Raw genomic sequence first — 11,861 nt, 5'->3', positions numbered from 1 at the left:
ACAGTTGTTAACATTAGTGAAGTGTCACCAAAATTACTTTAAAGCACTAGAAGGACCATTTTTGTTCCTGGACTTTCATTGTACTACAGGAATTCCCTGTATTTGATACTTATCTGCTTAATGTTAACAAATTGAAACTTATTGTAACGTGCTACAAAAATTACTTCAAAGCACTAGACTGACCATTTTCATACCTGAACTTTCATTGTACTACAGGAATTCTCTGAATTATCTGCTTAATGTTAACAAATTGAAACTTACTGTAAATTGTTACCGAGATTACTTCAAAGCACTTGAAAGACCATTTTTCACCCGCTCGTTCATTTTTACAAAAATGTATGGTATTTTAAACCGATGTAACTTACACTAAGTTTGAATTTATTAACATTAGTTAAGTGTCACTGAAATTAATTTAAAGCACCAAAATGACAATTTTCATATCTGGCTGTTCATTGTACTACAGGAAGTTCCTGTATTTTTGAACAGGAACATTTTTCAATACTTAAGCATACTGGAAATCTTACAGCAATTGCCTCATGAATAATTATGTGGAAAACCTACACAAGAAACATCCAAACTGGGTTGCAGTGTCACCTTTGCTTCTTCTGCAAGACATTTTAAATCCAGGATGTGGATTTGTTGTGTGATTTAGTTTAGCGATCATATGGAAAAAGAACCAAGCAAAAATGTCACATTTTCTTTTATTCTCAGTACATGGTGAAATGACAAGTAAGATTGAAAGTCGAAAATAAACAAAAATGCACTGGCATTAACGCTGATTGCTATGGACAAAATGCAGTCTAAACAATCCCGTCAGTTGTGTAGCTTGGTGAAGTCCCTTCAGAAGCAGTTGGTTTCTATAAGCACATGTTGTATGCGGAAAAGCACATTGATTGTTCTAATATACAGTACGGATGACAAAGAGGCACGCATATACTTGAAAAACCTCCAAAGCTAAGTCAATCTCAACTATGTGAATTTTTTCTAGTGGGACACTGTTGTTAAAGTATTGTAAATGTGTTTTGTAATGTGTGCGTGTGTGGATGTACATGCTTAACTGTGGACAATTTGTTATTTATTACAAAAAAATTGAAGCAACACAACCAAAAAACAGTACAAACAAAAGTAGATCACAAATTGTATCCAACTTCATTCGTGTTGCACTTTAGCCAATTTTATTTGCATTGTGCAATTTCTTGTTTTTGCGGAGAAAGCTGTTACGATTTTTTTCCTGCATTTTTTTTTTCATTACTGCTATGAATGTATTTCATTGTTGTTGTGAAATTTCCTTTAATTTGCTTTTATTATTTAACTATGCCATTCTGTAGATGTTCTAGATTTTAATTGTTCGAATTTAATTTCCATACTAATTAATATATTCCACACAAATGCTAGATAAAAACAATAAAGACTTTGAACATGCATAGCTTTTGATATTCATTATTCTTATCTTGTAGCGAACTGTACGTACATGCATCGGACAGACATTAATATGTAAATTTTTGTAATGTTTATCTGTTTTTTTTCCACACGTTCATACAGTATTTTTCTTTCACCAATGTATGCAGCCTTTTCATATTGCTAATCTGTGCTGAAAGTTTTTAAGGTGCAAATTTTGAAGGCATTCCAAATGAGGTGGATTCCCACTTTAATAACTTTCTATCATGTCCAAAACAAATTAGACAAAAACAAATATTGCTCTGTAAATAAGCATAGCGGCACATAAAGTGAACATAATACTAATAGAGCACCAGCAGGTTATGAAGAATCTTAAGAAAACTGAATTTTTTTTTCTTCACATATTTAGAAACAGTGTTTGGAAAGTAAACATCTAACAGCTTAAAAGGTTTAATCAGACCTGAACTCCTGTATTTCATGGTTCTTTCTGGATGAATCTTTGGGGTGTTTGACCCCAAAACCAAACAAAGGAAACGTAAACTTAGGATCTTAAAAAGCCTATTTTAGGACCATTTCTGTTTTATTTTTTGCATTGTCTTTTTTTTTTTATGACAGTTCAGCACATTTCCTCTCCCATTTACAATAATGTGTAAATGTTCATTCCCATTATTCTCATAATGTATTTTATGACTAATACAGTTATTTTTTTATTACAGTCGAATTCCTGTACTACAATAATTAAAGTTGGTACGACATACACTGCTGTTATGTAAATGTTTTCAAATTAAAATAGTTTTATTCACATTAATTTAAATTAAATATTTGTTTGCATTACTGTAAAGAAAATGTGGATTAAACTAAATAGTCCTAAAAATAGGTTTCATTTTCTTTACAGAAAATAAGTTTGTGTGAAATTCATCCATCTAGCTTTTTCATTCACTTTCTTCACCCTTTTCAGTTACTTGGCATCTGAAGTGCTTTCATACACAACTTCACCGTCTAAAAAGGTTTCTAGAATAAGTGCGGCGGTAACAGCGTTACTAAGGGGGTTAATTTGGTTGTCTTTATGCTATAGCTGACAGCGTAGACAGTGTCTTTCTAATAACGCTAGAATGAAAAAGAGGACTACCAAAACCAGTGGCTATACCTCGACTAGATGTTCCCCTTTCATTTGCGTTATTACAAGAAAAAAACACTGAACGAAGGAAACATTTCTACTTTTCTGCATCATCTGTCCTTTCAGGTCACTTAAGAGAGACTTAAGTCTGAGGGCTGTGGGGAAAAAAATATATGAATAATAGTACTCTACCTCAAAATTTAATGTATCGAATCTGTTCTAAAATAAAGAGAAATGGAGAGAATAACTGCTGTTAATAGTATTGCGTCAATTGTTATTGTAAATGTATAATTATAATTTTTCATACCATGCGTTCCAGCTCGCCATAAACCTCAGGTGACATTGGCATGAGTGTGGTGTTAAAGTCTTGCGGCTGCCTAAAATGAAGCATTTAATTAAGCAGTAATTAATTAAGCATAAAATGAAGCAGTTATTTTTTCAATCCTGTTTGGTAACACAGAAATGTCACATTGTGGGAGTCATATCTGACCAAAATATTTGACGTTTTGGTTGTTTAGAATTTTTTTTACTTCACTGAAATGGTATGAAACTTGGTAAAGGTTTTGGCACTTGCTATGTGAATAAAAACATCATGGACATGATTCTAAACGGTTAAATGGTCCTGAAAAAGATCATTGGGAAGTGAATTTCATCTAGTGGAAACATTTGGTACTGCAGCCAAACAAAATCATTTTTTTGTTGCCAGCTCATTTTTTGCGATACTAACCTCAAATTTGGAACACAACTTGTTTAGATTTATGCCGTTGATTTTCATACAGTTTTAGTGTGAAATATGTTTCGGAAAATATACATTTCATATAAAATTTAGAAATAATACTTTTGTGCATTTTTCATAATAAACTTCTATAGCTTTTTTTTTTTGTGTCACTTTTTTAACTTTATTTAACTTTTTTTTTCACTTCAGCAATAATCTTCTCCAAGTGTCTTCTGTGCTCCAAAGCATTCAATATTTATGACAGCTTAAGTTAGAAATTTCCTTTTCAGGTCTATGCTCAAAAAGTGGTTAACGGGTAATAAATGAATCATAACTATTACATAAATATAATTTTTGTACCATAAAATCCCCTAAAAATACAAAATTTTAAATAAAAAATATTATGGTACTAAAACATAGTACATTCACTGAAATAAAAAAATTAAAAATTGACCATTTTTGACCACCGTGAACAAGAGGGTTAATATTGACTTACATTTCAGAGATGGAGATGAGAGTGGTGCTGATGTATCCCTCATGTAACTTCTTGTCTACATCCATTGGTTCTTGCTCTGGATAAACAAATGTTTATGTACATTCTTTTATACATTTATTCATAATTTATATAGTTTGCGACTGTGTTTCTTACTGTCGGTAGGTTTGGAGTAGTATTTTTTGAAGGCGTCATCTTTGGCTATACTGGGAAATAGGAAGCGCAGAGGGTTTTCCGGGACGTTGTCGGCAGCCTTCTTCGTGTAGGGCTCCACGGAGCGAATCTGTGGCTCTTCTAAATAAACACAACACCAAACCCAAGTAATGAGCATTACATTTGCAAAATGGGTTTGATTTCCATCCAAAGTTTAAGCAAAACCATATCTAAATTTGTTGTTTTTAGACGTTTTGATTTCAAGACCAAATTTATTTTTTATTGTTCCACAGTGTGTCAGAGTGAAGGAAAGTCTCACCGTTTGCATTGTGTTCAACCCAGCTGAACGTAATGGCTCCATCGCGATTGCTCTCGCTGAAGCGCAACAGAAACGTCCCGGGAAGTTTGTCATAGAGCAGAGCTTTAGTTCGGTCCTTGGTCACAAACCCCATTATACAGCTGCGAGAGATAGACGGGGTTAAAGCATGTTTCTGCTTGATCAATAGACAAGCAGACCATTTTTGGCCTGTTTTTACACTTTGAAACTTTAGACCCAATCGGAAAAGAGAAGACAAGTTTTTGTTTTAAAAATAAATATAGGAAAAATATTTCCTATGGTAATGAAAACTTACCACAGATTCTGTCAATTGTGGTTTTTATTTGTTTACTTTTATTTTATTGATTGATTGATTGATTTTGTGTTTTTATTTATTTTGTGCCTGACGAAGACCTGATGGTCGAAACGTTGAACCAAGAAATTCCTTGGGAGCAGTCTTATCAGTGTGTGGACAATTTTTTGTTTTGTTTGTATTGATCTTATTTTTTGTCCTACACCTGAGCCTTCGGGGTTTTGGGATGTGCACGCTTTTTTTGTATTTTTGTTTTCATTCATTTATTTAACCCAGAACATTCCTGAGTGGGATATTTTTATTTATATATTTTTATTTTTGTTTTGTTTATGCATAAATCTAACAATTTTGTGACAGACTTAATTTAGTATTATTTATATACTATTTTATTTTTTATTAATATTTTGAATTCACGTTTATTTTTACATTTTCAGTGTTCATTTTAATTTTTAGTAATTTTGTTATATGCTTTTATCAGTTATATTCGTTTTTGTTCTTTTTAAACATAATTACTTGGATTTCATTTATTTTTATTTCAGTTTTAGTTTTTATTTATTTCCAGATAATAATTTTAGTGCTTCAACTTAAACTTATTTCATTTATTTGCCAAGGCAACATTTCTCATTTTCATTTAAACTTTTCCATGTAATGTTGATTTTTATGTTTAATTTTGTGTGCTTTTGTCATTTTTATTAGTTTTTGTTCTTCTTAAATATTTAGGGGCCAAGCACCGAAGGTGCGTAGGCACCTATTGTATCCTTTGGCATTCCTATTAACTAAAACAATCTAGCGCCACCGCTTGTCCAAACTTTCACTCATGTTTATGCTAATAACTTTTGAAGTGTAAGGCACAGAAGGAAAATATTTTTTTCCTCTGAATCCTCTGCGCGTGCCGAGTCGAATGAACTCCAAAATGTAAAGTTTAGTTTTTTCGCTATATTCCATTATTCTCTTTCAAACTCATCCTAGACGGTTCGTCCGATTTTCACCAAAATTGTCTCAGATCATCTTCAGACCATGCTGGCAAAAAGTTATGGAATTCAAGTTGATTCGTCAAACCGTTCTCGAATAACGCGCAAACGAATTTGACGAAAAGCATGCAAAAATGGATGTGAGGCTATATCTCCGTAATGGTTTGGCGTATTGAGACCAAACTTGGTATGTGTTATAACAAGCATGACCTGAGGCTACATGCAGTGTTTCGGCGCAGTGCCACCTAGTGGTCAGGAGATATGAAAAATTGCTATTTTTGTCTATAACTTCTGAATGGTTTTACCAAAAATCACAACACTGGTCTCTTTAGATTCGGTGGGTTATGCCGATTCGAACCATACCCAATTTTCCCATGTCAGCCATTTTGGGCATCGGCCATTTCGAATTTTGTCATAAAATGCTATAATTTACGAACGCATTGACATATCGTTATGAAACTCGGTGTGCATCATTAATTTTACAGCTTTAGCTTAAACTTAATAAACTTACAAAAAAATGTTTTGAATAGTTTTAGTTGACGACAATAACCCTGGCATGTGAAATAGGGTAGCTGTCCAAAATGGTAAGACAGACCAAGATGGTCCAAGTGACCAACCATCTAGACCAGCTAGAACCATGTAAGATGTTGATTCTAGCTGGATTTTCATCATTCAAACATCTGGTTTCTTACCCATCGTCCCACAGACTCAGCAGGTGTCTCTTTATAAGGTCCAGAATTCCTTCAATCCACAGCCAGAAGGTGAAGTTCTTCTCACTGCCAGACTACATCAAACACAAGTCTCAAATCAAATCACTTCTAAACAAACAGTGGGAACGGAACAATGGTGCGCAATAGAAAAATGGATAAACTGATCAGTAAAAAAAATCTCGTATAGACCAACCTTGCAGAATCTGTTCCAAGGAATCTGAGCTTCAGGATCCATCGCCGCTTTAGGACCTGTGGGCCAAAGTTCACACGCTTGTGCATTTAGCTCATCTGTTCCAAGAGAATCCAATGCACTCAATGTCAAGTACGTGTATCGCACTCACCCAGGAGTTTAGTACCCAGCATGCTTAACTGTTCTTGATTAAGCCCCCTTTTGGTGATGGAGGAGAACTGCAAGCTCAGCACCTCCGCTAGATGCCCCCACGTGGCTGAAGGAGGAGTCACGAAGAAAGAAAGGTTCTGCAGAAGAGACGGTCAAAGAAAAGAGAAGTTCAAGGCAAGTCAGAACCTGTGGAAGCACCTCCAGGAATCTATTTTGTGATGCATGTAGATACCTATTACTGAAACTTTAGAGTTGAAGAGGACTTGCTTCTGAACGTCACTTTTATTTTTATATTTTCAGTTTTCTTTAGTTTTAGTTCCATTTGTAGTCATTTTGTTTAGGGGTTTTTGTCATCTTTATTAGGTTTTGTTCTTTTTTTAAATATTTCTAGTTTAGATTTCATTTATTTTGATTGCAGTTTTAGGTATTTATTTATTTACAGTTAGTCATTTTAGTGTTTCAACTTAAACTTATTTCAGTTATTTGCCAAGGCAACACTTCTAGTAATTTCATTTCAGTAAAATTTTTAGTAATTTATGTGCTTTTGTCATTTTTATTTATTTAGTTATTTTTAAATATTACTATTTAGGTTTAATTTATTTTTGTTTTAGTTCAGGTTTTTATCCCCAGTTATTAATTTTAGTGCTTTACTTTACTTTAAAATCGTGGTGTTTTTAAAACATTTCTATTTAGGTTTAAATTAAATTATTAATTCATTCATTCATTCAGTTTTAATTTTTGTTCAGTTTTACTTAATTTCCAGTTAGTAAATTTAGTGCTTAAACACATGTTAGTCATTTGCCAAGGCAACCTTTTTATGTTTCTTATCTCAAATTTATTTTTAATTCAATTTAAGTGCAATTTTCAGTCATTTTGTTATGTGCGTAACATGAGTGTTGAAGAGGCCGTACCTTTGGCTCAGAAGTCAGCATGTTGTACCACATGATGGAGGCCCATCCACTGGGTAGCTGACTGACGTTTGAGATCACGACTATGGGCAGAGACGTGGCCTGAAGATGGAGAGAGAGAAGAAAGTTGATGATGATCATGATTTAGAGCTGTTTATATGTTTTCAACTCGGTTGTTCTGAAGGATCTTCTGACCTCAAAGTTCATGACCATTCCAGACCAGCACAGCTCAGCCTCAAAGGTGATGGAGTGAAGTTCCTCTGTGACGATCAGAGGGCCCTGCCGAACGTTTAAGAAAGAATTTAGCCCAAAATGGCAGTTTGAGGTGTTGTTCTACCAAGTTTGAAGCTTGAATATGCAGACGTTCAAATGAGAAGAAGAGCTACAGCAGAGGAAACTGAATTTCTGCTCGTTTCTTACACAAATTCATTCGACTTCAGAAGACTAGGAAACCTGGACACAAGAGTTATGGACTAATTTCTTGAAACATTTAAGTGGTTTTTGGAGCTTTTTTGTGTTCCACATAAGAAAGATAGTCATGCAGATTTGGAGGCGACATGAGGGTGAGTAAATGATGACAGATTATTCCTTTTTTAACAATCTTAAAAAGTACACTACCAATCAAAAGTTTGGGCTCAGTAAAGTTTTTTTTTTTTTTTTGGAAATAGCCCAAAATGGCAGTTTGAGGTGTTGTTCTACCAAGTTTGAAGCTTGAATATGCAGACGTTCAAATGAGAAGAAGAGCTACAGCAGAGGAAACTGAATTTCTGCTCGTTTCTTACACAAATTCATTCGACTTCAGAAGACTAGGAAACCTGGACACAAGAGTTATGGACTAATTTCTTGAAACATTTAAGTGGTTTTTGGAGCTTTTTTGTGTTCCACATAAGAAAGATAGTCATGCAGATTTGGAGGCGACATGAGGGTGAGTAAATGATGACAGATTATTCCTTTTTTAACAATCTTAAAAAGTACACTACCAATCAAAAAAGTTTGGGCTCAGTAAAGTTTTTTTTTTTTTGGAAAGAAATACTTTTATTCAGCAAGGATGCGTTACATTGACCAAAAGTGACAGTAAAGACATTTATAATGTTATAAAAGATTTCGATTTCAAATAAATGCTGGAAAAAAAAAACGTATCATCGTTTCCACAAAAGCATTAAAACAGCACAACTGTTTCCAACATTGATAATAAATCAGCATATTAGAATGATTTCTGAAGGATCATGTGACACTGAAGACTGGAGTAATGATGCTGAAAATTCAGCTCTGCATAACAGGAATAAATTACATTTCAAAATATAGTAGAATAGAAAAGAGTTATTTTAAATTGTAATAATATTAGAGTTTTTACTGTATTTTTGATCAAATAAATGCAGCCTTGATATGAGCAGAAGAGACTTTGAAAAACATCTTGAACTCACCTCACTTGTTCTGTTTCCGGTAACTTTCTTCTCTTTCAGTTGCTGTGAAGTAAAAAGAATACTGTCACTATTATTTCCTTGACTAAATTATGCTTTTAAACTGGAGCTACACTGTAATTAGCTATTTTTTCTTTTCACTTTACCAGATGACGGAATTCTGCTGCCATCCCATTGGATTCCTCCATGTTCATCACCTTCATGGCCGTTCCCAAGATGTTGAACATGCGAAACCTAGAACAGGAGCATTACTAAGTAAGTGGAATTCTATTAATTAAAGTGGAATTCAAACGGAGTTTAAAGGGTTAATTCACCCAAAAATGAAAATTCTGTCATTAATTAACTTTTCTGGACCTTGAACGTGGTAGTTACCTTGCTGTCTATGGGAGGGTCAGAGAGCCCTCAGATTTCATCAAAAAAATCCTAAATTGTGTTCCGAAGATGAACGAAGGTCTTACGGGTTTGGAACAACACGAGGGTGAGTAATTAATTACAGAATTTTCATTTTTGGGTGAACTAACCCTTTAAGGACAGTTCAGCAAAAATAAAAACTCTTGTCATTATTTACTCGCACTCAAAACCTTGACAATTTTTTTTACAGATGTTATTGTTATTCACTTTTAAAATATCTCCTTTTATGATCCACAAAAAAACAAACAAACAAAGAAACAGGCTGAGTAAATGATAACAGATTTTAATTTTTAGAGTAACTGTCCCTTTAAAATGGTATGCAAATAAGGAAATTATGTAGGACACACCCTTTCCGTTTCTCAACGATATCCCTGAAAGGTGAAAAGAGACACGTTAACACAATGAAATGCATCTTCAGTGTTTTTTCTGAATGTATGCTAAGCTAAAAATGCTAACCACACGAGTGAATCATTAGCAATGCAAATATAAACTGCTTGCAGACAAAAAAAAATACCTCTATGAATTACGGTTGAGTCAGAGTATGTACAACACTTACTTGTCGAATTGCACCTTCACCCGAACAGTGTGGTTAAATTCCTGAAGTTTTATGAGCAGCCTGGAGCAGAGGAATAATGTGATTCATCATTCATCAACTGAACATTATCTGGCCTTTCATTCCAGAAAAATGCGAATCATCGGCTGTGTTACCGTAATTTGAGGGTGAACAGAATGCCCGTCTTGAGCACCAAAGGTCTTTGCAGTTGGGTCGGCATGCATGGCTGTCGCTCGACTACCAAGGAGCTGAAAACGCACACAAACAAAAATGATTCACTGTCAGCGACTTCTTTCAGCAGTGGTGTATCAAGCAAAGTAGGATTCTTACTTTGTGATGAGAGTTTTGAGGTTTAACATGATCCTGTCCTCCAGAGTGCTTCTGCTGAGGGTGATGGGATCCTTGTCGTATGTGAATTTCTGCTCCAGCTCCAGAAGTTTCTTGAGCTGCTGCCTGAGCTGAAGAAGAGATTCTCCTAGAGAAGTAAACCTGAGGGCAAAAACAAACAAAACTCAATAATATATGATTTAAACGTGATTTTGTAGAGCCTAAAAGCATGATTTTGCAAAAATATCAATATTTCTATACTGTCAAAATATTTATTATGGTGAATATTTTTGTGTAGTTTTGCAAGCAGAAAAGGTCTATAAAATTTTGTGAACAAAAAACGTCCACTGTCAATACTGTTGCAAAATTATCAGTAATTATATACTGCCAATGTATTTAATATTGCCAATATTTCCTCAAAATTTTGCAAGCAGAAAAGTTCCATAAAATTTTGTGAGCAAAAAAGTCAATAGTGTAGCGAAATTGTCACGATTTTCTTATTGTAAATATATTAATATTGTTGATATTTTGGTGAAATTTCACAAACAGGAAAGGTCTATAAATTATTGTGTGAAAAAAAGCAATCCATTGTCTATTGTCATTAGTGTAGTGAAGTCATCTATATTTATATACTGTCAATATATTTAATGTCGTCAATATTTCTGTGAAATTTCACGTGCAGAAAAGGTCTAAAATTTTTTCGCAAAAAAAAAAGTCCATTGTCTACTGTCACTAGCAAAATGATTCATATTTAAATAGTCAAAATATTTATTTTGCGAACAAAAAAGGCCCAATGTCAGCAGTGTAGCAAAATTATAACTATTGCCAATATTTCCAAAAACTTTGCTAGCAAAAAAGGTCTATAAAAATCAAACAAAGCAGCTTTCTGTTGGTCAGCGCGTATCCACATGACTAACTTGAACCCGTGTGAAATCTATAAAGTGAAATCTTTCGAAATTCCAGATTGTGTGGAATGTGTGGAATTCCTATTGAAATGACTAGATTTTGCTCGCAAAAAATATGCGAACCACTATTGGTATTCGCAATCATCAGTACAAAAAAATTAATAAAAATACAAATTTTGTGTCAAAATTCACAATTAAGACGTAATTATGGGCAATATCAATTTGTTTTAATATTATTTGAAGATCTTGAAACTATTAAAATTGTTTGTCACGACATCTTGTAAATATGATCATTCTGCTTTATTTTTGAGAGAATCTTGGGCTATTTTACAACAGCAAAAAAATTTTAATGTATTCCTAGTATTACTACTCCAAAAACGTATGGTTAGAAGGAAATCATTAATTAATTTGTGGTTTGTTACCAGTTCTGCAGCTGGTCCAAGCAGGCATTGGTTACTCCACCGATGCAAGCCATCTGTTGACGACGCCTCCATTCAGCCAGTTCTGTTGAGATTAGCTCAAAGATCACTGGATCCATAATGTTCAACACCTCTGACATCTGACTGATCACATTCTACATGGACACAAACAAGGTTGAACGTAACTGCTGCTCTTCGCTAACCAATTAGCATTACAGAACAGGAAAAGGCAATAGATCCCCAATGTTCCCACCATTCTTGTGTCGTTGAGTTTCATAAACATGGCATGGATAGTCAGTCTCTCCCGGTTCAAATCTTCCTTTGAAATGGTTCCGTTCAGTTCCTCTGTTGAATAGATGAAAGCAAGACTAAGTTTCGGTATTAGTCTAAA

At 34.1% G+C, this 11,861-nt stretch overlaps 1 protein-coding gene across 2 annotated transcripts in view; it reads right to left on the bottom strand.

Annotated features, from left to right (window-relative positions):
- Positions 1 to 683: 683 nt before the first annotated feature.
- LOC107653597 (signal transducer and activator of transcription 1-alpha/beta-like) overlaps positions 684 to 11,861 on the bottom strand; it is a 17,654-nt gene continuing 6,476 nt past the window's right edge. The window contains exons 7-25 of one of the 2 annotated variants that reach the window (XM_016440342.1): positions 11,724 to 11,815; positions 11,474 to 11,625; positions 10,150 to 10,308; positions 9,975 to 10,067; positions 9,823 to 9,882; positions 9,614 to 9,637; positions 9,002 to 9,089; positions 8,859 to 8,900; positions 7,630 to 7,713; positions 7,438 to 7,536; positions 6,528 to 6,663; positions 6,380 to 6,435; positions 6,169 to 6,260; positions 4,196 to 4,335; positions 3,880 to 4,017; positions 3,727 to 3,802; positions 2,823 to 2,892; positions 2,708 to 2,734; positions 684 to 2,670 (exon numbers count right to left, since the gene is read on the bottom strand). In XM_016440342.1, coding sequence (XP_016295828.1) covers positions 2,647 to 2,670; positions 2,708 to 2,734; positions 2,823 to 2,892; positions 3,727 to 3,802; positions 3,880 to 4,017; positions 4,196 to 4,335; positions 6,169 to 6,260; positions 6,380 to 6,435; positions 6,528 to 6,663; positions 7,438 to 7,536; positions 7,630 to 7,713; positions 8,859 to 8,900; positions 9,002 to 9,089; positions 9,614 to 9,637; positions 9,823 to 9,882; positions 9,975 to 10,067; positions 10,150 to 10,308; positions 11,474 to 11,625; positions 11,724 to 11,815 — 1,652 coding nt within the window. In that variant the 3' untranslated portion in view covers positions 684 to 2,646. The remainder of the gene's footprint in view (positions 2,671 to 2,707; positions 2,735 to 2,822; positions 2,893 to 3,726; positions 3,803 to 3,879; positions 4,018 to 4,195; positions 4,336 to 6,168; positions 6,261 to 6,379; positions 6,436 to 6,527; positions 6,664 to 7,437; positions 7,537 to 7,629; positions 7,714 to 8,858; positions 8,901 to 9,001; positions 9,090 to 9,613; positions 9,638 to 9,822; positions 9,883 to 9,974; positions 10,068 to 10,149; positions 10,309 to 11,473; positions 11,626 to 11,723; positions 11,816 to 11,861) is intronic. The other variant, XM_016440343.1, reaches the window with a different exon arrangement.

Source organism: Sinocyclocheilus anshuiensis, unplaced genomic scaffold, assembly GCF_001515605.1.
Source record: "Sinocyclocheilus anshuiensis isolate Anshui unplaced genomic scaffold, SAMN03320099.WGS_v1.1 scaffold1079, whole genome shotgun sequence".
Taxonomy (NCBI): domain Eukaryota; kingdom Metazoa; phylum Chordata; class Actinopteri; order Cypriniformes; family Cyprinidae; genus Sinocyclocheilus; species Sinocyclocheilus anshuiensis.
This window is presented reverse-complemented; position numbering and strand designations above follow the sequence as displayed.